Source organism: Candoia aspera, chromosome 9 (assembly GCF_035149785.1).
Source record: "Candoia aspera isolate rCanAsp1 chromosome 9, rCanAsp1.hap2, whole genome shotgun sequence".
NCBI classification, from domain to species: domain Eukaryota; kingdom Metazoa; phylum Chordata; class Lepidosauria; order Squamata; family Boidae; genus Candoia; species Candoia aspera.
The window spans coordinates 22,490,527-22,518,262 of NC_086161.1; the positions used below are offsets into that span (position 1 = coordinate 22,490,527).

At 46.4% G+C, this 27,736-nt stretch overlaps 1 protein-coding gene across 2 annotated transcripts in view; it reads right to left on the reverse strand.

Annotated features, from left to right (window-relative positions):
* Nucleotides 1–10,080: 10,080 nt before the first annotated feature.
* GPAT4 (glycerol-3-phosphate acyltransferase 4) overlaps nucleotides 10,081–27,736 on the reverse strand; it is a 37,276-nt gene continuing 19,620 nt past the window's right edge. For both annotated transcript variants that reach the window (XM_063311503.1, XM_063311501.1), the window contains exons 3-13: nucleotides 24,972–25,041; nucleotides 24,580–24,877; nucleotides 24,235–24,309; nucleotides 22,946–23,035; nucleotides 22,161–22,254; nucleotides 21,399–21,514; nucleotides 21,172–21,227; nucleotides 19,977–20,062; nucleotides 17,459–17,587; nucleotides 17,279–17,358; nucleotides 10,081–12,840 (exon numbers count right to left, since the gene is read on the reverse strand). In XM_063311503.1, the coding sequence (XP_063167573.1) occupies nucleotides 12,732–12,840; nucleotides 17,279–17,358; nucleotides 17,459–17,587; nucleotides 19,977–20,062; nucleotides 21,172–21,227; nucleotides 21,399–21,514; nucleotides 22,161–22,254; nucleotides 22,946–23,035; nucleotides 24,235–24,309; nucleotides 24,580–24,877; nucleotides 24,972–25,041 (1,203 nt within the window). In that variant the 3' untranslated portion in view covers nucleotides 10,081–12,731. The remainder of the gene's footprint in view (nucleotides 12,841–17,278; nucleotides 17,359–17,458; nucleotides 17,588–19,976; nucleotides 20,063–21,171; nucleotides 21,228–21,398; nucleotides 21,515–22,160; nucleotides 22,255–22,945; nucleotides 23,036–24,234; nucleotides 24,310–24,579; nucleotides 24,878–24,971; nucleotides 25,042–27,736) is intronic.

Sequence of the window (27,736 nt, forward strand, 5' to 3'; positions counted from 1 at the left end):
CTGGAGAGAACCAGAGTGAAAAAGGCTGTTTGGAAATGCATTTTTCTTTTCATTTCCTTTGAGTGTGTTCTCTCCTGGTTTAATTTATTGTCTCAAAGGCTACCTTTGGAAGGCTTGTTTGGGATGGTATATGGCAGGGTTCCTCAACCATGGCAACTCTAAGCTGTGCCGACTTCAAGTCCCAGAATTCCCCAGCCAGCATGCAGGCTGGGGAATTCTGGGACTTGAAGTCCACATATCTTAAAGTTGCCAAGGTTGAGAAACCCTGGTCTGGAGCAATAGACAGAAACTTGGTATTTCCCACCTTTAAGCCATAGTAGTTGAAAGACTTGCGAAGGATTTGGTTTGCTCTCCAGGAAGTGACCACCCAGGTCTTCTGGGAGGCAGGAGAGAGATTAGGAAGAAAACCAGATTTTCTTGGTTCTTCCTGCCGGAGGGGATGTGAAAGTCGTCCCTTAATCATCAAAGCTTCATTTGTTCTGTGTCTGTCATTGGGGATGCCTTTGTGTGACATTGTGTGCACTGAGCTAAGCCTGACCTTCTCTTTCTTCCCACAGCTAGTGATTCTTATATCTGTGAACTTGTTAGAAAGGACAGAAGGCCAGGGGCCCGTGGGGAGACTTTTTTTGTGGCTTAACTTAACCCAGGCCCTTCACCAAATCACTGAGATTCAGAGGCAAAGCTTCCTGTTGCAAGGAAGAACCAGCAGAACCCAAACGGAATCTTCCAGGGGTTTCTCCGTTTTGGCCTCTTCGGCCCCATTGCTCTTCCTGCTGCTGCTGTGCTCAGCCTGGTGATAGCTGCTGAACAGCAGAAGTATCTTTCGGGACCTTGGCGTGGGTGGGCATGTGCGTGGGGGGGAGATAGGGTGAAGTGCATGGGGTGATTGATGTGCTGGGGGGATGTGCTGTACATACAGGTCCCAGAGAAATTCCTCAATAAAAACCATAACCTTGATGTGCTTCTGGCGCTGTTCTTTTACACGGAAGAGATCAGAAGAGGGACCTCTGCCAAGGGAAGGAACAGTAAGGGGGTGACCCTAAATCACGTTGGGTTTGTTTGTTCAGAGAAGGAAGGAAGAAGGAAGGAGGAAGGATAAAAAGAGGGAGGGAGGGAGGGACAACTTTCACAAGGATATTCCTAATATTAAAGGACAAAAAGAAGAAAAGATAAAACATGGCGTGATCTGCGCATTGATCACGGTACGTGCTGCAATAATGACAGAGCGTGTTGCTTTAGGTCTTGGTGGGTGGTAGAACCTGGGGAACGCTGGCTGAATTTGAAGGAAGTTAAGGATGGCCCTGGTTAGAACTTGGATGGGAGGTCATCAGAAAATCCCTGGGCTGTGGGATAGGCTGGAAAATTGAAGAATCATCCTGGAACAAGGCAACGGCAAAAGACTTTGTAATGTTGCCAAGAAAGCAATATGGATATGTCTGTGTTATCACCAGGGACGGAGCCCAGCTCAAGGGAACCTTTATTTAGAACAACCTTCCCCAACTACAGGGGCTTCCTGATTTGGGGGGTGGGCATGGGCAAAAATTTCCAGAATGTTACAGTTTCAACATCCTTCATCTTTTGTCCTGCCCACATACTTCTCTTGTCTCTTGCCATCTGGGTAACTATTTACCAAACAATATTGTACAGATTTTCTGCATGTTGCTTGCTAAGGAAACATTGAATTTATATTGAGTTAGCAGCACGTTTCTGCTTCTTGTGCCCCTTTGCTTGTGCTGGAAGGGAACTTCTGAATATTTCCATCCTGAAGAGGTGTGATCAGCAATTAGTATTGACAGGGGCGTGCTGCTTCAGTTAGATAATATAGTCCTTAGACATGTTTTAGGTACAAGTAACATAAGGATAGTAATCGTTAACACTGCAATCTGGGAAATACTTGAATGTTTTAAGGGTTACGTTTTGTACAACTTTGTTGAACATCAGTTTTAGCAGTTACACTTTATTAGTTAAGGTCAACCTGCTTCAGTTTTATGCATAGCAGCTGTGTGTATGTGTAATATGCTGTATATATATTTGTTTTCACAGAAATTGCAATCCCCGAGTGACTTAGAAGGAAGTGATTAATGTGAGAAGACTTAAAATTATGGTGGTGGTGGGGATAAAACCACTCCTGTGACTGTCACCCTCGTGATTCTGTGAAGTGTCTTTCAAAATAAAAGAGATAAGCAGATATCCCTTTTGCCATGTGAAATGGCGACCTTTTGCTTCTTCTTTATGTATGAGCTTGACACTTGCAAGGACTCCAGGTTCCATATAGCCCCACTGGCATTCTTAGGAAATCAAAACGATGGGCAGGGTTTTCTTTTGTGCCCAGAGAAAAAGACAGGTCAGTTGGGGTGAAAGAAGGCATCTTGGGTTCTCTCTTGGGTCTGGCGTCTTCAGACGGCCCAGAGACATGAGCTGCTTCAACTTGCTGTAACTCAGCTCTGCTCATAGCTGGAAAAAGAGGGCAATTTCTTTGTCACTGGCCCTTGCACTCTTTTTCTTTCTTTCTTTCTTTCTTGAGTCTTGCAAGAACACCCAGAATGTCAGTTCAAAAGTCACTCATTAGGCCTCTTGCTGGAACATATTAGCACACAATCAATCTCAATTTATCTTGGACCGACCAGCAAAAACCTATTGAGCTGTCAAACTGGCAGAATTGATGCTGTGTCAATAGCTCCTGTTTGCTCCCACTCCTGCCCGACTGGCGAGGTGATGTGTGTACTTGTGTGTGCAACTGGTCACATGCTGAAGTCTGTAGGGCTGGGCACCGAGCCCCAGGCCCCAGATTAGAGCCCTCCAGAAGCAGGGTGCGATGAAAGCCAGAGCTTGCAACTAGCTTGACCAAAAGTTGGGGAAAGCCACCAGACAAGGAAAAAAACGTAGTGGGGCATCTAGATCAAAAGGTAGTTCATTGAAACTGACGGACACAGAGTTTCTGAATGATTGCAAATGAAAGGTGTTTCTTCAGAAAGTTTTAGGGTGTTTACTCCGGTGACTTTTCTGTCTGTGCATCTGAGGAAGAAATATTGTAGTTCACGTTAGACATGCGGTTTACCAGAGCAAGCAAATGCCTGCTAATCTCTATGTCTCTACCTCTACCACCGCTCTCTCCTCCATCTCTCTCTATATCCTCTCTCTCTCTCTCTCTCTATCATCTTTCCTTCCTTCCTTCCTTCCTTCCTTCCTTCTCTCTCTCTCTCTCTCTCTCTCTCATCTATCTCTATCTATCTATCTATCTATCTATCTATCTATCTATCGATCATCATCATCATCTATATATCTATCATCATCTACGTATCTATATCTACATATCATCTCTCTCTGTTCATAGACATAGTGCATTAAAAATACTATCTTTTTAGCAAATTGTACAAAAGGATTTGCTTCATTAAGGTGCACAAATAAATAAATTAGCAACCTTTATATCATGAAAAATAAAAACCAAAACCAAATGACTGGACGGGCACCTCCTTTTGATCAGCATTAAAACTGCCACTTTTTTCATGTAAGCATTTAGGTCTACCAGGGTAAAAAAGGGGAGGCAGTTTTTAAAAAAAAATCTGATTAAAGCCTTGTCCTTATAGAACAGACCCAAACTGAGCTTAAAGCCAGGTAGGCAGCACAAAGGGGGAAAAAAAACACGAAAAAGCACACAGGACAATTTGATGATAAAATTGCAGTGATGCTTTGCACAGAATGGAACTTGATGGAGAACGTCTGACCAGTTCAGAGGCCCCAAATCCCATCTCCCCCCTCCTGCATTTGTTGATGAACCTACAATTTCTGCTTTGTCTAGCAACTGGGAGAAATTCTCCCACAGATTAGTAAATGAGCACACTTCCATGCAGTAACATAAACAAAAGTCTTTTTAGGAGCATAGCCTGTTTGTCCTAGAGCTTTAAGTGATGCACAGCCATTTGTAAGAGACTTTCCTGTGGTGTAGCCCCTCTTCTGAGCGTGTAGTTCCCTGGTGGAATGCCTATCTTCTAGGGAGCTAGAGGTGAGACAGCCCACCGCCCCCTCCCTGCCTCCCAGGTACGGGACAAACCATGACTCCATCCAAGTGTGAATAGATGGCAGCTGGCTGGAAGCAAACACAGCTGCAATATCAGGTGAGTAGGAAAATCAATGGGCGATAAGGCCCATCAGGCAGCAATTAATAAAGTTTCTCGGTAGCCAAGTGCGCAATGGGGCCATAAGCACTGGGGTCAGTTGCCAATCCCTAGCCCTGCTTTCATGAATCTTCCCTTCCGAGCTGTAAGGTCGATCTCATCTTGGCCCACCTCATCACCCAGGGATATCAGCAGGAGGGAGGTTAAAAACACAGTAAAAATGGTGGCCCCAGTTGTGTGCTCGAGGCTGGGAGTTGAAGTCCACACAGATTAAAGTTGTCAAGGCTGAGAAACACCGCTCTATGACACCTTCAACCAGTTGCTGATCACGTTGGCGCTGATAGGTCTGACACAGTTTCATTGCCTGCCAACAGAGATCTGTGCTCTGGTTGAAGCCATGCTTCAGGCCAGGAACACACTACGTCTCAGACAAGGACACTTACTCTCCATGTCAGCGGCATGGACAAAATTGTAATTAAGAGACACATTCGAGGGAAAGAAAGGACCACAGGGCCGTGCAAAATGGTCTTAAGAATGAGATGTAGACCAGGAAAAATTTGAAACATACAGTGAGTTTCTGAGGCTTAATATAGGGAACATAGAATTGTTCTTCCAGATTTCTACAGTGGAAAAATTTATTAGAATTTCATAGCCTGCCTGCCTGCCTTCCTATAAAATTCACAGTGTATTAAAAGACTGAAGATTAAAAAAAACACAGAACAGCATACTAAAGAACAACAACAAAAAATTAAAGAAATACAGTCTGGAAGGTTATATAAATACATCTGAAATCTGAAAGCAAAATAGAAAGTTTTAACCGTCTAGTTTGGTTAAAGGCCACTTGATGTTTTGTTGGGCTTGTGGCATAAGGCTAGCCCAGCTTTCCCAATGAAATGAGTCAGTTCCTGGGCATGCAAGCAAGTTAGATGCAATCATCTCCAATTTCCCCTTTAGCTATGGTTGAAAGAGCCAGAACATTGGCTGCTTGGATCAGTGAGAAGAGAGTTGCTCGCCAGCCAGGCATTCTGGAGGATTTGAGAGGTGAGGCAGCTCCTGGCTGTAATGGTGGCCAGGGGTAAAGTCTTGCCAACTTCCCCACTTCCCTGGCACGGTTACTTTATCTCAGCAGTCTTCCTGCTCGCCTGGGACCCCTCATGCCGATGGAATATGTTTCTGACATTTTCTAAGCTGTTTGGCGTAGCTGACAATTTTTAATGTACTAACTGCCTGGTCCAGTGAGCTGATTAATTGGCGCAGGAGAGATCAATACAAAACAGAAAATTAAAACAATTTTAAAGTGATTAAGTAGTTTAACACCTGTCTGCCATGCCGTCAGCACAGGAAGAAAAATATAGCAGGTGGCAAAAGGCCTCGCACAGCCAGAGAGAATGACAAATGGGCATCTGAAGGGTTGGTGGGACCCGCTGGGCTCCTGTGTCCGCTGTGCCAGGGGAGAACAGCTGGCTTTGGCCAAACTTCCCTCCAGGATTGGCAAAGAAACGAAATGACCTAGGTCAAGCTATCCCTATTCCTTATCATTGGAGTTCCTGCCCATTTGAGGCTCTTTTGCATCCTCCAAAATGGGAGAGAAAGACAGAGGGGATCCAACAGATGGGGAAATATCTTCCTTGCTGCCCAGGCACAGGCTAGGAACCTGTGAAGAAACCTGCTTGTGTGAAAGAAGACCAACCTGATGAGTGTCAGCAGGGGGAGCAAAAAAGCCACGCTGGCAGCCTCAACATTGGGATTGAAGACCTGCTGTTTTTTACATGCAACATCAGAAAGGGACAGAGCTCAGATTGCACGGTTGTTGGTGCCTTCTTGACTTTTTTGACCCTCCTGTGGACACTCAGGAGTGTCTGCAGTGGTGGTCAAAAAAGCCAAGATGGTAGCCACAACCAATCTATAGCAATTATTATTAGTTTTTAATCTGTTCAATCGTGTCCGATTCTCAGAGACCACCTGGACAAGTTCCTGCAGTTTTCTTGGCAAGGTTTTTTGGAAGCAGTTTGCCATTGCCTCCTTCCTAGGGCTGGGAGAAAGTGACTGGCCCAAGGTCACCCAACTGGCTTTTTGCCCAAGGCGGGGCTAGAACTCACCTTCTCCTGGTTTCTAGCCCGGTGCCTTTACCACACCACCAAACTGGCTCATAGCAATTAATAACCTATTAATACAACAGAATTCAAAATCCAAATTACAATATTCAGTTATTTAATAGTCAGAAGCAATTAAAATGTCCCTTCAGACCGCTGAAGATTATTATGCAGAAGCATCATCATATACCCAGAGATAGAGCAGAACCATACAAGATAATTTTAAAACCTTTCCATTTGAAGCCATTTGAAAATAAGAGAAATATTTTTTCCCTTTTGTTGGAAAAAGGAGTCAACTAGGTAACTATACAATAGCCATAGTTCCTGACTGGCAGGAAGCAGCAGGTGAATTGTTTTCATGGGCCCCAAGGCAACAAAGAGGGTTGGTTGATTGGTCGGTTGAGGGTTGAATTTCAGCTCAGTGGTGTACTCATCCACACAATGCCTAGGTTGTTTATAAAGTGTGTATGAGAGTGGTTTATACAGTCCACCTTCCTTTATGCTCCCAGAGAAGAGAGACACAAGTGTGGCATTCTGTCATACTCCGTGTGCATGCAAGTCATGGGGACATGGCATCATGTAACATGTATACACCATTCAGGTAGATTTTCTATAGTCTTTCCTGCAACTGCTGAGCACCAGGAGCTGGACTGTCCTGGTAGAGGGTTTGAACCCCATAAAATAACATCTGGCTATGCATGTCTGACAAGTCCCAAAGAGGATGAAACTGGTCCCATTGTGCCTTCTGGTGGTCAATGTTCATCAAGTGGTTGCCATGGTGGGCTTGGCCAGTCACAAAATACCCACTTTACAAAAGGCCTCCCTTGGATGCTCTTCACCAAGGGCAGAATTAGCCCATTTGATTTCAGTTTCACATGAGGTGTGAACTCAGCCACTCCCAGCCGATTGTAAAATGTGATCAAGGAAACTGCAGCTTAGCATGATGTCTGATACACCAAAGCAGGGAATGAGCGATGTTTCCATGAAGGCATCTCCTTATTTCAGCTTAATTAATTTCGAAACTGCACTCAACTTTTCATCCAACTGCTAAGCTTTACTTGCTCAATCTGCAGTGTTTGAACTTGAGGCAAAGTTTAACTAGGCTGAAACTTTGGCTGGGAAGCACAGCTTTATGGACAGTGAGAGTCATACAGATGGTAAAGGGGGATGTGGAATTTGTGTGTGTGTTGGGGGGGGGGAACGCTGGCAGCCCGATGGATGGTTCTTCCACTTCAATTCCACATCCCTTTTCTCCCAGACAAACCACGTCGGATTTTCATAAATCAAAGCACCCCACTCTTTAATAAAAATTTATTGACTTACAAGTGATTATTTATCAAAAGGCCATTAATAGCAGATCCCGGAATGATGTGCTATTGGGTGGTGCAAGGAGACTAATAGGAAATCAATGCTTGCAGCAGGGTGGAATGCAGATAAGGGGGCCCTCGTCCCTCCCAAACCCAGTGGCAGCTTCAGCCAGCCCTTGCCTTCCTGGTTGCCCGAGTAGCCCTCAATTTATATATCATTTACAAATGAAATGATCAATACTTTTAATCTAGAGCTAAATTTATTAACTTTCCCATTGGAGAGAGAGAAGTATTGACTGCGGGAGGGGGCGATGGTGGGCAGGAGAAGAGGGGGGCGCTCCAGCTAGATGGATGCTTCTGCAGTCACCCATGTGGCCTGCAGCTCAGATGCCTCTCTGCCCTGTGCGCCAGCTGTATGCCAGCTTCCCTCTTGGCTCATTTGACATCAGAGATCAACAGAACTGCCAGGCAGATGTCAGCTGGAAGACACAGTTGCTTTACCCATGGAACCCTTTGTCGTGGCCCAGAAAGAAAGAAAACATGTTGGTCAACCTCGCAACTCCCCCTCCCCACCCCAAGAAAAAAAAACCCAGTCTGAGAAATATTTCAGTCCTCAAGTACCAGGTTAGGAAAAGCTGCTCTGCGTTAGGAATATTTCTTGCTGCTGCAGCAGCTCCCACTAGAAGTTCTAAACTGACCCATCCAACACCATGTTGATGGTTGTGCTATGGGTTAGGGAAGTCCTATGTTGACAGTGGTCCTTCCAACCTATCCAGATGATGTCAGATGGGGTTTAAAGCTAAAGGCTCCCTTGAGGAGCTCAGCTCTTGAAGGCCAGGTGAATGTTCCTAGCTTTCTCAGCAACACCATGGAAGTGGTTGGCCATTGTCTTCTAAGATACTTTGTCTTTCCAGCCAGGCTTACAGCCCTGGATTTTCTGGTGGTCTCCCAGCCAAGAACTAACCAGGTCCACCCCTGTTTAACTATTTGAGGAAAGCCAACGTTAACTTGATGGTGCCATCTGTTGTGACAAGTAAACTTTGTGTACTGCTAAATGCTGGGTTACAGCAGTAGTTCTCTAACAAGGGTTGGTGAGCAAAGCTAAGAGAGGTTGCAGTGGTGATGGGAAAAATGGGGTGCACAGAAAGCAAGATTGCTGCCTGAATTCCCTTCTCCTCTCTCAGCTGGCTTGTTCAAGGAAAGTTGGAGTGTTCTAACAGAACTCCAGTTTTGCTGCTGCAAACCTCACAACACACTTACCCAGAGCTGGATTGCTATAAAAACTTGTTCCCACCCTGCCCAGCAAGCCACCAGCAAAGCCAGGCTTTTCTAAGATGCTACTATAAAGAGCAAAATATTTTATTCCAACCTGAATGAGGAAGGAGAAATGAGCTAATTCAAAACTAAAACCCAGATAGCAGGAATTTGGCAACACTAAGGAAGATCATAGCTTCCATTTAAAGAAACATAATTTTAAAACCGAGGAATGCCTCTGAAAAAGTTCTTTTTATAAAACTGCAAGGTTGGCATTGTCTTATTGCTATCTATATTAAAATGTACGTATTAAAAGTGGCATATTTAGTTCTTGCCCAACCCTAATCCCAATCAAATGGGGTGGGGGTGCATCACACAAACCGATCTATGATTTTAAAAGGGTTGCTTGAGAATCCTTCGGCTACAGAGATAATAGAAAAGGAAGCTGCATGTTAAGACATTTCTGGTTATGGAACTCCACCTCAACGTTTCTCATTTATTGGGGACCTGAGAGGTTGGACATGTACTTACTGGGTGAAGCAGGAGCCTTTGTTTCAAACTCAACTGGGGGTGTACCATCTGCAAAATTAATTCACATTCAAAACTTAAGTAATTCTTTACCCCATTTGTGGGCATAGAACCTAGCTGGTTAATTTCTTATAGTTTTTCCAGGAAAAGGAGAAATTATCTCATAATACCACAATGGCAGGGTTCCCCCTTCATGGTGACTGCAGGCAGTCCTCGCTTAACGACCACAATTGAGATGGGAATTTTGGTTGCTAAGCAAAGCGGTCATTAAGCAAATCTGACCTGATTTTATGACCTGTTTTGCAGTGGTCATTAAGCAAATCATGTGGTTCCCCACTGATTTTGCTTGCCAGAAGCCAGCTGGGAAGGCCAAAAATGGTGATCACATGACCACGGGATGCTACAATGGTCATAAATGTGAACTGGTTGCCAAGCACCCAAATCGTGATCACATGACCACAGGGACACTGCAACAGTCGTGTGAGCACCGGTTGTAAGTCAGGTTTTTTAGCACTGTCGTAAGTCTGAACCATTGCTAAATGAATGGTCATTAAGTGAGGACTACCTCTATAGCATAACTGCTGAAAAAGCCCCCTGGGAGGAGTTTTGAACAATGTGTGGGAAGCCAAAGGGTTGGGTAATGAAGACAGGCAGGAAGACAGGACCTTCTCCCACAGCCCTTGGCCACTTTGCACAAACTCCATGCTCTACCCAGAATTCTCATAGCTTTTGAAACACCATTAGAAAAACAAGTTCTCCCGGATCAAATGGAGTGAGAAGTGATAAAATAATTGCAGCAGACTTGGCACTACTCTTTATTCACAGGTCAAGGAGAGGCGCCAAGATGACAGGCATGGGAGCAGCCAAGGAGCTGCTTGTTCTGCAAGAATGATCCCCTTTATCAAAGCTGCACAAAGTTCAGGGTTGCACACAAACAAAAAAATGGGCTATTCCCTAGAAGGATTCTTGCCCGTTGCCCTTTCCCTTCCAGGAAGTTGCGAACTTTGGGAACCCACACCTGTCAAAGGCGGGGCTGTCTTTTGCCTGGCGGCTGAAGGACAGCCATTCCCACCAGGCCACAGCCGGTCCCTTTTAAAGCCCAGGAGAGGTGATGTTCTCAGGGCCTGCCACCAAAGGAGCTAAAGGACAGCCTTCGCTTGCGCCTCTTGGGAGAGGGCAGCCTCTGGCACAGAATCGCAGGTGGTGGCTTTGCGGTATGTGGGAAGAGGTGAAGCGCTGGCCTTGGGTATTTGGAGCTCAAGAAAATCCCCTTGGAAAGCGCAAGAGATGCCGGTGAATCCTTCCCATCTGTCCGATGCTGCTGAAATGAAGCAAGGGCTGGGCAAATCAACGCAGTAAGTCCTTCCTTCATGATCAAGCAGACTCTTCCGTGGATCCTTCCTAAAGTTTGAGAACCACTCTCATTGCCTCCGGTTAACACAGCCTAAGGTCATCATGCTGGCTTGGGAGCGATGGGAGTTGTAGTCCAACTTATTTAAAGGGAACATTTCTTACATGATGAGTCTTTGCACACACTTTAAAATGGCAAATCTAGGCATACACTGTTAATAGAGGGGTGTATGCGTGCTTGAGAAAGATTATCCATGTTTATTAGGACCATGGAAAAAGCAGGTTTTGATGGAATTGTACAAAATATGCAGCTGCTTTAACAAGTCAAAGGTTTATGCTCCTCTATGTTGCTTCTTTTGAATGCTTTGCATAGACCATATATATAGTTTTCCTGCAAACCCACATATATATAAAATATAGATAATTCATCTACGTCGTTACTTGTTCCAAGGATAAACTTGTTTCTAATTTGAGCTGCTGAGATGATCAGGCATGTGAGACTAATGAGACTTCCACCTAAGGGTTGGGAGCACCTCCTTGCATACGGAGCATCCCAGTTTCAAAACCAGGAATTCCAGCTTGAGGTCAAGCTGGGAAGGGCCTCTTTCTGAAACCCTAAAAACTAGGATCAGTCCACGTAGATAATCTCTCCCTACCTTGGTCCTAGTCAATCTAGGGTGTCTGCTTCGGCCCTCAAGTACCAAGGAAGGGCTGAAGTTCCTTAACAGAGCTTCCAGGTCCCACCCAACTGCGCAGCTAAAGAGGGAGAGAAGCCTGGCTCATTCCACTCACTCGTGACTTTCAGAAGGTGTTGATGTTTCAATTTTATCTAGGCCAGGAGCCAAGGTGGGCTAGAAATATGGGAGAAGGCTGTTAAGGATCTCAGTGAAAAAGCAGAGGCAGATAGCCCACGCCCAGCGCCTTCTTGGTACTGTATGGCTTCCACCCAAGTGCGTGCCAGCAGCAGTGGCTATTCTGAAGTAACAAGGAGCAACGCCACACAAGGGACCGAAGCACGAGAGAAGCAAAATGCCAGGGCTCGGAGGAAAAAGCAAGGGGGGGATGGCGTTCCTGAAATGACGCAAGAATGCTTCTGGAAACAGATTTTAAAATGGCTGTGCAGCCAGGTATCCGGCTTCCTGCATTCAGGGCCACTGACTTCAGCAACTGAAACTTTCTGCCTGGCTCAGCAAGTGCTAAATGTTGCCTTTCTTTACAGCTGCAACTTAGCAGGGATTACTTGGGAGGTCTGGAAGCTGGAAGGGGTGGGGGGGATTTATGTCTGTGTAACTCAGCCCATAGTTATTTGCAGAATCTGCTGGTGGGGGGCCAAGTTTCCAAATGCCGAGTTCTTTATGGGTCAAATTGGTCTCCTGCAGGGAGTCACCGAACGACCCACCAAATTCACCAACTCCCTACCTGCTTTTCCAGGCCACCCCTGGACCCAGCTGCTTCTGCCAGACCAGGCCCTGTCCTTCTTGTCCAAAGGAGAAACACGGGGCAGCAAAGGGGTGGGGCGCACTCAGGCTTATTTCTAGGGCAGCCGCTCCCCTTTAGCACTCAGAGCGAAAACGCTGCAAAGGCAAGAGAGCAGTACTCCACACAACACCGCCTCCTTCAGTATTATTTAATATAAAATGCAGAGGGAACCCAGGCAGCTGCTGCATCCAGCTTTTTTTTCCTGAAAGGGGAGGTGGGAGTGAGGGTCTCTGGGGGCAGCAGGGGCTGTCTGCCCAGGCATGCCGCAACTTGGCACGCATCTGTGTGTTGGGGGGGGGCACAGGCAGGCTCCAGCCGATTCCTGCAAAAGATGACCTGCTGCATCGCCTTCGCCTGCAGCGGCCAAAGTCCTCAGGTGGCGCTGCCGCCGCCCAGGCTGAGCTGGAGAAATTAAGGGAGTCTCTTTCCCACAGGGTGCCCAACAGCAGCACCATGGGGGGGCTGGTGAATTAGGAACCCCCAAGCTTGAAAGGCAGAAGCAGTGGCAGTGGTGGCTGCTCCAGGCCATCCGGGAGCCCCGAGGCAGGAGTGTGTCCTCGGGCAGCTGGTGCTGTAACAGACCCCCGCCTCCCAGCAGGGCAAGCTCAGGAGCGGCTTCGGTCCTCGTGATTGCCCACGATCATCTTGCTGTAGAGCTTCTGCTGCTCCTCCTTGAAGGTGTCCTTCACCTTCTCCCTCTTCAGGCCCCCATCCCTAGGGAAAAAGACAAGACACCTGTCAGGGCAGAACGGTTCCTCAGGGCCTGAGTGGGAGGCCCACGAGCAAGCTGGTGGCTGGGGAGAATACACAGGCAGGATTTCCAAGTGGCACTGCAAAAAGTAAGGTTCAGGCTGATGGAGAGCACCTCTCTGTGGGCCTGACTGGGACCCCTTCATACCGTCCCTCCTGCTGTGGAAGAGGAATAGAGGTAACTTCCAAGATACACTGAGGAGTCTAAGCCTGGGTTCACACCTTGCATTAAGCTATTCCAGGTAGTCCTCAATTTAGCGACAATTGGGACCAGCAGCTTGGTCATTAAACGAAGTGGTCATTAAGTGAAACCATGACTGTGCTTATGAACTTACTTCAGCTTTCCTTTGCTTTACAGAGCTGCGAAGGTTGTAAATGTGAGGACTGGTTGTAAAGTTACTTTTTCATTAGTTGTAACTGTGAATGGTCGCTAAGCAAGGACTACCTGCATATGGTTTCTTTGGTTTGGCTGAGTGTGATTTCTGATGATGGGTGGTGGCAGTGAACGAAGGGCCTGCTTCTACCCTTCATCATGTCTAACTCCTGCTCCTCCTGCTCTGGAGGAACGCTGGAAGCTCACCTCAGCCCGAGGTTCAGGGAAGGCCTGTGTGTCTTTGGAACACAGGAAAGCCATTCCTTGTGAAAGCTGGCTAGAATGATCCATACCACGGTAGTCAACTCAGTCCCTCCAGATATTGCTAGACTACAAGTTCAAAGTCCCCACAGAACTGGCCAGGCTGATCAGGGTTCGTGGGAGACGGGGTTCAACTGCAGGAGACACCGCAAGAGCGACGGGAGCTGTCTTACTCAGGGTGAATGCAGAGAACTACATTTTTATTGTAAACCGCCCAGAGTCCCTCTTTTGGGGGAGATGGGCGGTAGCAAAATTTGAATAAACAAATAAACAAACTACAGAGATGGCCGTAGAGGAGTAATGCCATGGCAGTTAGCAAAGCAAGAATTAAGCCGAGGAAGGGAAGAGGTGGTCCTGGGAAGATGGCTGGGGCTTGGTCTGGCTTGACTGGGGGGGTGGGGGCGGCGGTGTCGATCCTGCTGGGCCTGATGAAGTAGAGAAGGTTCTCCCAGTTGTCAGCTCAGCCCCCCCCCCCCCGATCCATGCCCTTCCCAGTCGGCTAAGGCTTCCTGGGAGCTGACGTGTGGTTGGGTCTTGGGGTGCTGAATCCCTCTTTGACAGCTGGGGTGGCTGTAGCATCCCTTCAGGAGGTGGTGGTTCACCCCCTCCTCAAAAGCCATTACCGGACTTGACTGTTCTGGACAATTTTAATCCGGTTTCTAACCTTCCTTTTTTGCGGGGGTGGGGGGTGGGGAGATTGTGGAAGTTGTGGTCACGCAGCAGCTTCAGAGAACTCTGGAAGCAGCAGATTCCCTGGACCCTTTTTAGTCGGGATTCAGGCCTGGGTTTGGGACAAAGACATAACCGACCGCACTTGCGGATGACCTCTGGCAGGAGCACGATGGGGGTGGTGCATCCGCCCTTGCTTTTCTTGACCTCTCGGCTGCGTTCAAAACCATTGGTCTTAGGGGGTGGGGGTGGGTAGCAGTGTGCTGTGCTGGTTCTCCTCCTTCCTCTGGGGCAGGTTCCTTTCAGTGTGGCTGGGGGAGGAGGAGAGGTCCAGTACATGGCCTCTGCTTTACGGGATGCCACAGGGCTTAGTACTCTGTCCTCCCCCGTTTAACATCTACATGGAACTGCTGGACGAGATCACCCAACAGTTTGGGACGAGTTATGATCAATGAGGATGAAAGCCAGCTTTCTATCTCCACCCTGGGTCATCTGAGTGATGCTGTGGAGGTTTTATCTGGGTGTCTGGAGGCTGTGGAGGTCCAGATGGGGAACAGCAGGCTTCAACTCAAGCCTAGCAAGGGTGAGGGGCTCTGGGTTTTAGGACCCCCTGGTTCGGGGACCTTCCATCTTTAGCTCTGGATGGGGCTGCAGTACTTGTGCATAATCTGGGGATCCTCCAAGTAGCTCCTGCTTGAAGAACAGGTGGCAGCCATGGCTGGGAGGGCCTTTGTACAGCCATGTGTGGTGTGCAACTGCACCTGTTCCTGGAGGGGAGGCACTGCTCATTGTCACTCCTGCCTTGGCCACTTCCCAACTGGACTACTGCAATCCGCTCTACACGGGGTGCCTTTGAAGAGTGTTTGGAAGCTTCAGTTGGTGCAGTGTGCGGCAACACAGGCAGCGATGGATGCCCGTCATCCGGCGCATGCGACTCCTCTGCTCTGCAAGCTGCGCTGGTTGCCGGTGTGCTTCTCAGTTACAATTCAAGGTGCTGGTAGTTACCTGTAAATCCCTTCATAGCTTGGGGCCAGGTTGCTTGCGGGACTGTCTGCCTGGCTGTATCTACCCATCCTGTTAGAGCCAGCAGGAGAGGGATGCTCCGGGTCCGGTTTATTAGGGAGTGTCACCTGGCTGGACCCAGGAAGAGAGCCTTCTCCAGCCCACCCCCCAGAACGTCATTCCCCCAGAGAGCAGACTTGCGCCCAGCCCTGCTAGCCTTCCGTAAGGCCTTGAAGACCCGGCTTTGGCGTCCAGCCGGGGCCCTGGAGGTCTGGGTGAGCCTGTAGAATGGCTATGTTAATTAATGTTGGTTGGTTTTCTTCCCGGCTGCTATATACATTCGTTATGATTTTGCTGTATTTTTTAATCTTGTCTTTAAGTATGGTTAGCTGCCCAGAGTCATTTATTTTAGAAGGTGGCCATGTAAAGAAAGAGAGGGCTAGAAAGAAACTTCCCTCTTACACATCGCGAGTCAAGGCAGGGCTTCAGTTTCTTTCGAACAACTTCTTCCCTTCCTGGGCTTAGTTCGTGTTTTGCTAACTGCCTTCGCCTTCCTTCTCCAAGGTTGTGTCTGTGGCTCTTTACAGTGAAACCAAGTGGTCCACTAACCTTTCTTTGACTGTGAAGTCTGGGAAATGAGGGTTGAAATGCAACACGTTCAGATGGTACCATGTTTGGAAGGGTGGTCTGTGTTGCTTGGAGGCTGGCAACAGCTCCCCAGAATCTCAGGCTGGCATCTCACAAACTTGCTTGTGAGCACCAAACCTCCTGTTCTCTACTACTGAGCTCCATTTGGTACAACAAAGTTACTAGGGAATAACTACGCTGGGGGTGTCCACAGGAACGGGGTCAGAAAAGTCAAGGGGATGGCTACAACCGTAAGATTGACACCCTGCCCATTTTTACACACATACAAAAAGGGCAGGGCTTGGATCACATGGTTTTAACTGCCATCTTTGCTTTTTTCATCCCCCTGTGGACCCCCTGAACTACACAACGTAAAGGGTGACAAAGATTTGGTTATTGTGTAGAGATACAACCAAGCTGACATCAAAGGCGTTTATTGATCTGAAGACAGGCAAGGCAGTACCTAACTGTGTGACTGCTGTGTGTGCTAATGTTATTAATTTCAAATGCTTCGTAGCCGCTTCTTCCACGTAACAGAATTATTTATTTATTTATTACATTTTTATCACCGCCCATCTTCCCCCCCCACTCCAGGATAATTAACAGAATCATGCAATGAGCAACCACAAACTCGCATAAGATGAGGCCAAAATATCAAGAAGTAGCAAAAAGGCCGATCAAAAAAGGGAAGATTTTGGCATCTCCTCCTGGGGAAGAACCACCAGAGGCAGGGCGCTGACCCAGGGGAGACCTTATAGTTGCCATATGTAGATCCTGGGCAGGTTTATAGGAAGGAAAGGTATTTCTGTAGCTCCGGGGTAAGCCCCAGCCTAATCTGTGCAGCCCTCGGAATCTCCTGCAACTAGGAACACTGATGGCAGTTTCCTGTCTTCTAGAGCAGTGTTTCTCAACCTCGGCCACCTGAAGATGTGTGGACTTCAACTCCCAGAATTCCCCAGCCAGCTGGGGAATTCTGGGAGTTGAAGTCCGCACATCTTTAAGTGGCCAAGGTTGAGAAACACTGCTCTAGGCCAAGAATAGATAGAAATGCAGGGTAAGCCCTAAATAGGCACTCACCACTGAACAACTCAACCCAACCCAGCCCAACCCCCTCAAAACCCTGCCCAAAATCCCACCTTGTCCACTAAAGGCCCTTCTTCCTCTGATAAGCAGCTGGGTTGGTTTTAGCAAATGCAGTGAAGAGAATCTTGGAACTCAGCGTACTGCTGGTATTTGATCCCAAGGAAGCCACAGAGGGGGCTAAAAAGCTCCAGTTGACCCTTCTTCCTTGTGTCCTGTCTTACTTACAGAAGTGGCCACCACTCTGATGTACAGTATTACTTTCCAAGCAGAAAATGTTAGGAGAACAGGGCAAGCTAGACCAATGGTGCGATTCACCCAGGTTCACTTATCTTCTTCCCTTTGCCCCCCCCCCCCAAATCAATCTGCAACAAACATGGATTGGCTTACCATAAGAGATCCACCAGGCCTCCCTGTCTAGCAATGGCAGATTTTACCCGGTTGGCAAACTGCACCGCATCTTCATCAGGCTGAAAGGAAGACAGCCCAGAGCATCAGTGTTTGCAGAAAGGGCCCTGGGGGGCCTCAGCTGATTTTTCTGGCACCGAGGCCCAGATCCAGTTAACTCACCTCTCTGGTCATTGGGGGAAGGTACCAGACGCTGCAGACGATCGCCCAGCTAGTCATCATCCTGAGCAGGTAGGTCACCATGCCGTATTTGCTGCTGTTATAGAAGGCATCTCCAAACTGGGGGTCATACTGAAGACAAAAAAGGGGGTGGATGGGAGAAAGGAAAGACGGTGAGAAGGTTTGACTCAGAGCACAAGAACAGTGGTCCCAAAACTAGCGTGTTTCTGCGCATCCCATTCTCTGTGGTTGAAACCAAGTACGGCAAAAACCCAATCTGTACTAATTGCATTCAGGCTTAATCATTCCATCAGGGCAGATTGACCTATTTTGTCCTCATGGCCACTCTCTGAAGTACAGGCTGAAACCACTCACAGTGCAGGTAGTTCTCGACTTAACAATCATTTGTTTAACGAACATCTGAGGCTACAATGGGTGCTTTATGGCCTGTAAAGCACTTCTGAGCATTGCAAAAGGTCGCAACCTCCCCAGGGTGACATGATCGCATTTTGGGTGCTTGGCAACTGGCTCACAGTTATGACCTGTTGCAGTGTCCTGCAGTCATGCAATCGCGTTTTTTGTGACTTTTTTGCTGTTTTCTGGCAAAAATGCCCATTTGGGGAACAGGATTTGCTTAATGACCACTGTAAAAATGGTCGTAAAATTGGGTCTGGTCATGTGGTGACTTGACTTACAACCGCAATGACTGATGATGGAAATTCCAGTCCCAACTGTGGTCATATATCAAGGACTATCTGTATCATCATGTGGTAAAGTAGGGAATGTGGGGCACCCACCCCAGATCAATCAATAGTATTTGTTCGGTCAATGACCGGTGAAATTTAAAAGGAAAAAAAAAACAAAGTAAAACAAAGAAATGCAATAATATACTACCAACTAATAAAACACATCATATAATCATATGATGAGACAAATGGAAAGCGAGTTGCGACCAGCAGGACTCTGTCTGGCGACAGTCTGGTCAATCGAGGTATATAATCATATAGCACTCACTCCACTATTTACTATATTAATACATTTGTTCCCTCGGTAGTGTGATCCTAAAACATTAGTAAGTATAAAATAAAAATAAAAATTATATCCCCTAACAATTTATTAATTAAGGTATTTCAATTTAAAAGTAATTTTTAAAACAAGTGAATTACTTCTTTAGCTGGTTTTGTCTTATTTTCATTGCGGCAACACAAAATTTGGCGACTGCACACGTATTGTGTGGTTTTAGATCCTGAAGTAGATGCTCATGTAAAAATGATCCGGATTCCCAGGGAATTTACCTACTAGGGGCAAAATGTAGATTGACCCGATGTCCGTATAAAATTTACATGACCCGCCCCAGATGGAACCCAGTGCAGCTAAAACTGCCCCAAGGGCTGTGACCGGTACGAAGTCTGGCAACAGGGCGCGGACCATCACGGCTCTTGAGAAGGACCAGCTGTCCCTTAGCTCCACAACAAACGTCTCGGCCAAGTGATTAAACGGGCACAGCGGCAAGGCTCAGCCTGCACTTGGCGTTGTGGTTTGTGTTTATGTTTGGAAGGGCGGAATTTTCCACTGAAACTGCAGGGAAAAGAAGGGAAACCAGCCATGCATGCACAGTCAGCGACTGCTTACTTTCACACTGGCGTGTTCACAATCAGAACAACCGTTAGAAAACTATGGGAGATCATCAGAACAAGCAGCTCTGTTGAATCTACAGCCGTTATTACGGTACAGTATATAGAGCTGTATATACCCACCAAACCCTAATGAGATTTACTTTCTCTTTCAGTTCGGTCAATGTTTTACTGAAGGTTTTGCAACATTTCCTCCATGAATGTTCCCAAACACCCAAATTCTTCGTAAAGAGCCACAATCCCGTGAGGCACATCCTGCTATCATTCAATTTGAGGGGTTTTTTTTAATGCTTATGCAGCCAAAATCGTATCAGCAATAAACATGGCCCAGAATATTAAATAACCGAGAGGTTTAGGAAAGACACATCAATATAAAGCAAACGGATATAACCTCTTTATGTATAAAATACGATATAACAGACTGCTTGGGTAGATAATTTGTTCCTGACGCTAAAAAGCTATTTTAAAATGTCACCAGGGTCAGAAATTGACCTGTTCTTTTCATGCCCCAACCTAAATCCAACATGACTCCTCCGACCTTCTCTTGCTCACTTTGGTGTATTTCCATAAAACTGACGCTACATCTCAATGAAATCCCACAAAAATGGAAATTAAACAAGTGGGCAGACTCCACCAGCAAGTTCTCCTACCTGAGAACTATGGAACTTGTGGTTCCGTGTAGTATCAACGGCTGCCTTCTTCCAATTACGCATGGTTGTGGGATTATGGGATTGCATTCCAGAAGCTGTCACAATAAAATGCTGGGTCCTACCTGCTTTCAGGAATCTCTGCCACACCCAGAGAGTAGTGCCATGCCTAACATCTGGGTGCCACTCTTACCCATTCTTCAGGTTTCAGTGTATTTGCCGAGTGACAACAGCTCTCACCTTGATGGCAACAGGATAAACGGTAGCATCAATCTCAAAACTCCCTTTCTTGAACATCATCACGGAAGTGTTGTTGACACAAGTGCCTGTTCAAAGAAAGGACAGTATATTTCCTCTCCGTGGAATTAATGTGGGGTGGTGAGACTTGCTCAAAGTGGAAATAATGTATATTAGAGACTGGCAAGGCCTTGAGATCAGAGGCCCCTAGACTGCTGTCCCAAGCAATCTAACGGACACGTCTCATTTAGACTGGCACACAGAGGCACACTCATTTGCTTGTGTGAAAACAGAACAAACCCTTTCAATTTACACTCATCCCAAATGGTCGTTTTCAGTCTGGAACAGGGAAATGGGAGTTGTATCTCTCTCTAGTTTATTCTTTTTTGGGCTATTATTATTTTTATTAAACACTTCATAAAGAAGAAAGTAAAGAAAAAGAAAAAAGCAGAGAGAGAGAGAGAGAAATAAAATATAACTGAAAATACAAGCTCCATAAAATTGAATAAAATTATTTTTTTTGCAGAACATTAATGTAGTTGTATGTAATTAAATACCTTATGCCACTTTAAACTACAGATATTTGTTAAAATCAAGTTGGTATGCAAATTTCCATGGCATAATCAAATCAAAGTAAAAAAAATTACAGTAATTTCTAACTAGTGAATAAAAAAAAATCTATCCTTACATAACGAATCATCTAAGGCTTAACTCTTGACGTTTTATCTTAAGAGAAACCCACATTTTGGATGTAGTAGAAGCCCATGTGTAGAATTATCATTCAAAAAAGGTTTCCACGTTAGAAGAAATTCTGTGTCAGATTTGTTTTTCAAATACGAAGCCATTCTAGATACTGTGGCATACCTGCACAATTTAATTTGCCATTCTTCCACAAAAGGAATTGCATGTGCTTTTCAATTGGAAGCGTAGCACATCCTTCAGCTGTTATTATACAGAAAACCTATTTGGCACACATTGTGGGAATACTTTTATTCTGAGCTTTATGACTGGCTTAAGCGCAGCCTTCCCTGATTCCATCCCGGCCATGGTCCTCCGGCCCAGCAGCAATGTACAGTAAGGAAAAAGGAAGCTGGAGGCTGCTCTCTCTCTCCATTTTTCTTAAGCTCTATGGTTTAGATGCCAACTTTCCATTTCATCCATTTAAGCAATAGACTCATTTCTCTCAATCTGGGCTTACCTTCAGGGAAAATAAGGATGGGTAGTTTATTTTTATCATGAGCATGTTCTGATAGCCTAAAGGAAGACACAGAAAGAAAGAGAATGCTCAGATGACTAAGAAACGTCCTTGGTAGCTCCAGAAACAAATGTCAGAAATGCAGGACTGCATTCCTAGTTATGTCCATTCAACCCAGCAAGACTTGGCTCCGCTTCCTCTACCCACAGAGCAAGTCACGAACTGCGTACCGAGTAGCCACTAGATGGCGATCCTTGACCTCAGAACGTTCAAACCAGACATGAGGACAAGCCTTCACCATGGCCCGCTGTATGACACCCATGAGCCCTCCATGGATTTGGCCCACCTGAGCAAAGGAGAAGTTGAAAAGGTCAGAGGTCACTTCACACAGCAGTACCAGGATAAAGTCGCTGGACTAAAAGATCAGGTATTTGACTCATAAAGCAAGTGCCTTTGGCTCATAAGACACTCTGTTCTACAAAAATTCTAAGCATTATGGAGCATGAGATGTTGGGAAACTGGAACTCTCCGGAGGCTGGGCTATCTGCCCTCCCACTGTCCACAGATGCAGGCAATTCCAGTGGTGAAGGAAGGCAACTGCTGGCTTCAAGGGATGCGCTAGTCCATGACCAGAACAGACTATGCCGAAGCCTGACTTTCTCCAGAGGTCAACTGGAGTTCCAGAATCCCACGCTTCCAAGAACAGGAAGAACGCAAATGATGCTGGAGAAGTTGCTCAGCTGCCCCACTTGCTCCAGCCCACTGGCTACCATCCCAATGTACAAGCAATATCCCAGAAGAGGTGACCAGCGTCTGCTCCTTTTCCATGGAGGCTAGGAGGGGCACTGTCCATGTGAAGAAAGCTATTGAATTTAACCTGACAGGAGCATATAATGGGATTTATTCTGTACCAATTGGGAATTTTAAAAGAAAGGATAAGATGGAGTGAGGTCCAACACACCCACACCCACACGGAGACCTGCTGTCCTTACCATTGCATAGTAGCCATCACTGGCCAGAATTATGACATCAATTGGAGATGTGTGGTTAGCCACACAGATTCCTCCATTGCGGGGTCTGTTTTCTCTAAAGTTAGGAAGGAAACAGAGGTAACGTGAAAAACTGAAGCAGATGGTCAACTGACTCAAAAGCAAGGCTGCACTGGCTTGTTTGCACACGTGCCTCACCCCCCATTCCCCCACTCTTAATGGACAATGAACCTCTACGCCTTGCCCCACAGACAAGGGCAGTATATACTGAATTTAAAACACAAGCACACAAACCCCCTCCAAACTTATATAAGAACCCCAAAACACTGTGCCCCCAAACTCCATAAATAGACAATTATCTAGATAAAAATTATACCATGAGGGTAATCTGCATTCTCTTTTCCACTGCCTTTTTGCAACCTTTCTTCAGATTTTGCTATTTAAGAGGAAACTGTATCCCTTCAGCAATAGAAATCTCATCCAGCCATCCTTCTGTTTTCTGACAGTTATGGACCTTGCTCACAAATTCCTGTCTATCATCTCAGCTATAACATTCAGTAACTTGCTAAATGTTCAGAATGTTTACATGTCAAATCTCTGGCCCAGTGTTTCTTAACCTTGGCAACTTTAAGATGGGTAGACTTCAACTCCCAGAATTCCCCAGCCAGCCGTGCTCTAGCCAGTCCTACATTTTCCCTGTGCTGCGCTCCAGAGAAGAGAGGCACACAGAAAGACCTGTTCTTCTTTGGGCAAATATGTCACAAACTTTCACCCAGTCCCCACCATACCGGTGATGGTAGGTGATGATAGCTGTAAGAGCTCGTACGCAGATCCGATAGCACATCAGGTGTACATGTTTGCTAAGGAATTCCTTGCACCTAAAGACAGGAGGAAACGTGTCATTCAGTCCCAATTTATAATCAACCCAACTGCTGACCTGCTAACAATTTATATCCTCCTTACTCCACCTTCCCCAAATAATGCTGATAAATCTCAAGGGAAAAAGTATCATCATCAAGAAGCAACAAGGCACCCAATTTTAAGTGTTGCTGGATCACAAAACAATCAAATAGGAATTCCCGTTGTGGAAAGGCCACAGTTCAGGATGGTGGTAGGCTCTAAAGACTCTGAAAACTAAAAGAGGGGGCTGCCATTTGTCTTCAGACTCCCAATCTTTCTCTTCCCTCCCCCACCCATTATGTACATGTCCTTTGATGTCACACACACACATATGAAAGGGGTGGTTGTGAAGTGATAGTGCAGTGCTGCTGTTGTCGTTTTGACAAAAGCACAGGATGCTGTGGATGCTACTGATTTCCTACAAGGACCCACTTCTGAGAAAATGCTCTACAAAGCAGCAATCTTAAGCCTTTTCCAACAGCTGGCTGATTTCCAAGTAAGAGGCAGGCAGAAGAGCTTCCTCTCAAATCACCTTGCAAAGCTGAGCAGGGTAAACACAAGAGTTTAGGACAGGCACTTGTGATGACAGAGGACATCCACCTAGAGGTGAAGTCAGCCTTTTGAAATACACCCTCAGAACCCTGATCTGCTAGCATGTTCTGATGGTCTTTTTGCAGAAAGACCTATCACCCCACCCATTTTTTCCCCTTTTTTGGCGCCTTCAAGTCATTGACTCTGGCTACCGCCTAGACAAGCCCAAGCAATTTTCTTGGCAAGATTTTGGAAGTGGTTTGCACTGCATTCTTCTTCCTCGGGCTGAGAGAGAGGGACCAAAGTCACCCAGCTGGTTTCATGCCTTAGATGGGACCTGCCCATTAAGATTATTTAACTCCTCCTCAAAAAGCTGAGGACTCTGTCACACCTAATGGAAAGGAATGCCAAAGAATGTGTCCCACTTCTTTTAACTCCTTGCTTTGCTGCCTGAAAGCACTTTGGTACAGAAAGGAGGGAGGGTTATCTCTGGTGATGAAGGAAATCCCGAAACGCAGGGATGACAGCAATTCAGTCTGTAAGAGGTGATCAGCCGCTTTGTAATCCCAACCACGGATCTTGTTTAGACATTTGAGTTCCCCCTTTTGGATGGTGAACTTCATGTAGCCTTCTGCAGAGCACTCACCTTCCATTGGGTAAGTAGCCCACCACTGTAGTGCCTGTCACCAAAAGGCAAATGCCAGTAAACGCAAGGGCAACCCTACATGGAAGGAAAGGAGGGAGGGAGGGAGGGAGGGGAGAGAGCACAAGGCATTAAGGTACAACCCGCACAGCACTCACATCAGGGCAAGGTTACTAACTGAACTGCTGTTGAACCTTTCAAACTGGGCTGGCTAGCGAAAGGATTTTCTGCCCAGGGCAAGGTGTGCCGCTGTGGTTTAACTAGAGGGAGTGGCCAGGAGAAATAGTAAGGAGTCCTATCTTTCTCCCAACTGTCCAGTGAGAAGCCTGAATCCACCCTGGCCAGTACCTGAGCGGGAGCAAGAAGCAGTAGCGGATCAGTAAGCCCAGCCCCCACAGAACCGTGAGGCGCAGACTGATGTAGTGGAAGTTGTGGTTGGTCCTGCTCAGCAAGTTCCAGGACTCCAACTCTTCTGCGGAGAAACGCTTGGTCACCTCGTCGTCCATGATGCTCTCCACGCCCTTGCGACAGAAGTAGAAGATGTCAGAGAGCTCAAACTCGGGGGCGTCCAGGGCCTTGTTGCTGGCGCTCCTGCGGATCTCCCTGATCTCCTCTTCCAACGAGGTGGGCTCTTTGGCAATGATTCCTGCAACAGATACACCACCTTCCAGCCAAACAATAGGAGAAGTAGTGCCCGAGGTGCCCCCACCACACTAAGAGAAGGCAGCTCGCCCTCTTACCGTTGGCAAAGGGCTTATAAACAGGATGCTTCTTCTCTCTGGCGCCCCGCTCGATTCTTAACGTTGCCCACTGCAAGACATGGAGAAGGAAGTGAGATCCTCGAGCCCCCGACATGAAATCGGTTTCTCTGAACCAGGGTGATGGCTACAGCATGCACGCTGGTGGTTTTAAAGAGGAGCGGACAAGTTCAAGGAAGAGATCAGGGGGCTGGCAGCTGAACGCAATGCCTATTTAGCAGTTCATCTCAGATCATTGGGCCAAGAAGGAAAGCTAAAAGGCGCTGCTTTTTCGTCCTGCTTCATCAGCTTCCATGAGGCTGCTACGGTTCCGGAAAATGCTGGACTGGATGAGCTCAAATCCATCAGCTTTGGGTAAACAGCCCCGCACGTGCTCTGTGGGAAGGAACTTGCCAATTCAATCCTCAGCAGTTCCAGTTAAAAGTTAAATTCAGTTAAACAACAGAGCGGTCGAAGCATGCAATCCTGGGTTAGATAACCCTGCAGCATGGCAATGTGACCTAGTCACACATCTTGCTGAAATGTTATTATTAATTACATTTATGATCACAGACCCAAAGACTGCTAAACTGCCGTCTGTTTGATAGCTTTTGTCTTAGCGTGCTGTGTAATGCCAGCTCTTGTGGTTTGTAAACTGTGGATTATGTGTTACTAGACTGTGAGAACTCAGATAATTTTAGCTTACAGGAATGGACAACTTTTTAACAGCTGAGGGCTGAACTGTATGTTTTTTTGAGGTGGCTGGCTGAGAGCTGCAAAGCCGCTGCGTGAGCTAGGCTGAATTTTGGAAGGGAGCATTGCTCTGCTTTGCTTTGCAATAGGACAGTAATACAGCTATTTTAGGGCTTATACTCTATTTTCCTGCGTTGTTCACCTCGAAATATGAGAAAATTGTGACATTAATTTTCAGCAAGCCTGGTCAGAAGGGAATACAAAGGAGATCTGAGGGATGCACTTGGCCAGCCACAAATGTAATAAACCATGGCATAACATGATGGGTGAAAACCAGTGAGTCTGTCCTGGCCATGGACTTCCTCTAAGAAGTAACAGAAGGGTCAGTGAAGAGAAGGAATGCTGGACTAGAAGCCCCTGGCATGGTCTAGAACAGCTCTTCCTCTGACTGATCTCTGCCTCTTCTCTCTCCATTCCTTTCTGATCTATTCCATTTAGTAGGGAAAATCAAGCTGCATTTTCTGTAGGGAGTGGGTGGGGGACATCTGCAGTCTGAACCCATTAAGTCTGCTTGTGGAAAGTGAAAACCTTGCTCTTTCGGATTGCTTTGCTGCAGTGGCAAAGAAGAGACTTCCCAGTGGCAGTTTAAATCTGACCATGGGTTCCTTCATCTGGTTCTACAGCCCCTTTTTTAAGTTCAGATGTCAATACAAATGTTAATTGCTGCTTGTTGGTGTCTGCAATTTTTATTTTTTCATTACTAAAAATTTAAATCACTTAATCATTTAATTAAATTAATTTAAATTATTATTTTTTATTTGTTTATATGATTTATCCTTGGATATTCCACTCTAAACATCGTCCTCTCGGTAGTATCTAAAATCTTGGCAACACCTTTTGAGAAGGACATGGAATAACAGAAATGCCCAAACCCAGATTATAAGAACAGGAGCCTGAGACAAGAGGCCTGAAAACAAAAAAGGGCTGGCTTAGAGTCAAAAGAAGGAACTTTGTCATAACTGAATTGCAAATCCCAGGAAGCTCTGCAGAGGGAAAGGCAGATTCTCTTCATGTTCCAAGTGACCTCCGAGCTACACAAGAATCGGCAGAACATGCTGGACAGGGCCAGAGTTCACCTCTTTGAGGTTGGTTCCTGCCTGCCTAACCTCTGCATCTGGCATCCGACAGGCTGCCCACCCACCAGAGCTGAAAGCCCAAGGAAAGGAGGCCCACAAGGAGCGGCAGAAGATGCATTTCTACCTGGCTGATACTCTGCATCAGGGTTTCTCAACCAAGGTTGAATAGAACCCTGAGGTTCCGCAAGAGATCACTAGGGGTTCCCTAGGAGATCATGGTTTATTAAAAAAATTATTTCAAATTTGGGCAAATTCACATTAAAGGGGAGAGTTTCAGTCTTTATTTTTTTCAGTTTAAGAACACTGTTAATGCATCTATACAGGCCTACCCCTAAAACAAATAAAATAATTTTGTAACTCCTGGCCTACACTTGAGCCTGAACGTGCAGGGGTTCCCCGAGGCCTGGAAAATATTCCAAGGGTTCCTCCGGGGTCAAAAGGTCGAGGAAGGCTACTGCATATCCTGGGCATGCAGTCTTCCTGCAGCCCTCTCCTGTCTTGGTAACTCTGGGGAGCTCCTGCTTTTTCTTTTTGCCCAAACGCTTCCATTTCACAACACATACAACATCCACAAAGCCTCCTGAAGCAATTCCTGGAAGCTAACCTGTCGTTGCATTATAAGAAGTTCAGGCTCACCCCTGGGGGTGCCCCTCCCACCACTTGGCTACTTTCCATCTGATCATCTCAATGCAGCACAGGCTTAAGCAACAAGCTTAGAAGCACAGCTGTGTCTACACCAGTGTTTCTCAACCTCGGCAACTTTTAAGACGCGTGGACTTCAACTCCCAGAATTCCCCAGCCAGCTATTTTCCCAAAACATTTCCCACTGAATCTAAAGCTCTGTGGAAATTACTGGACTGAAACCAACTCTAAGAGTTACAGACAATCCTGAGGCTGAAGAACCTCAGGTTGGAAAATTGGCTACCAGGATGGAGGTGC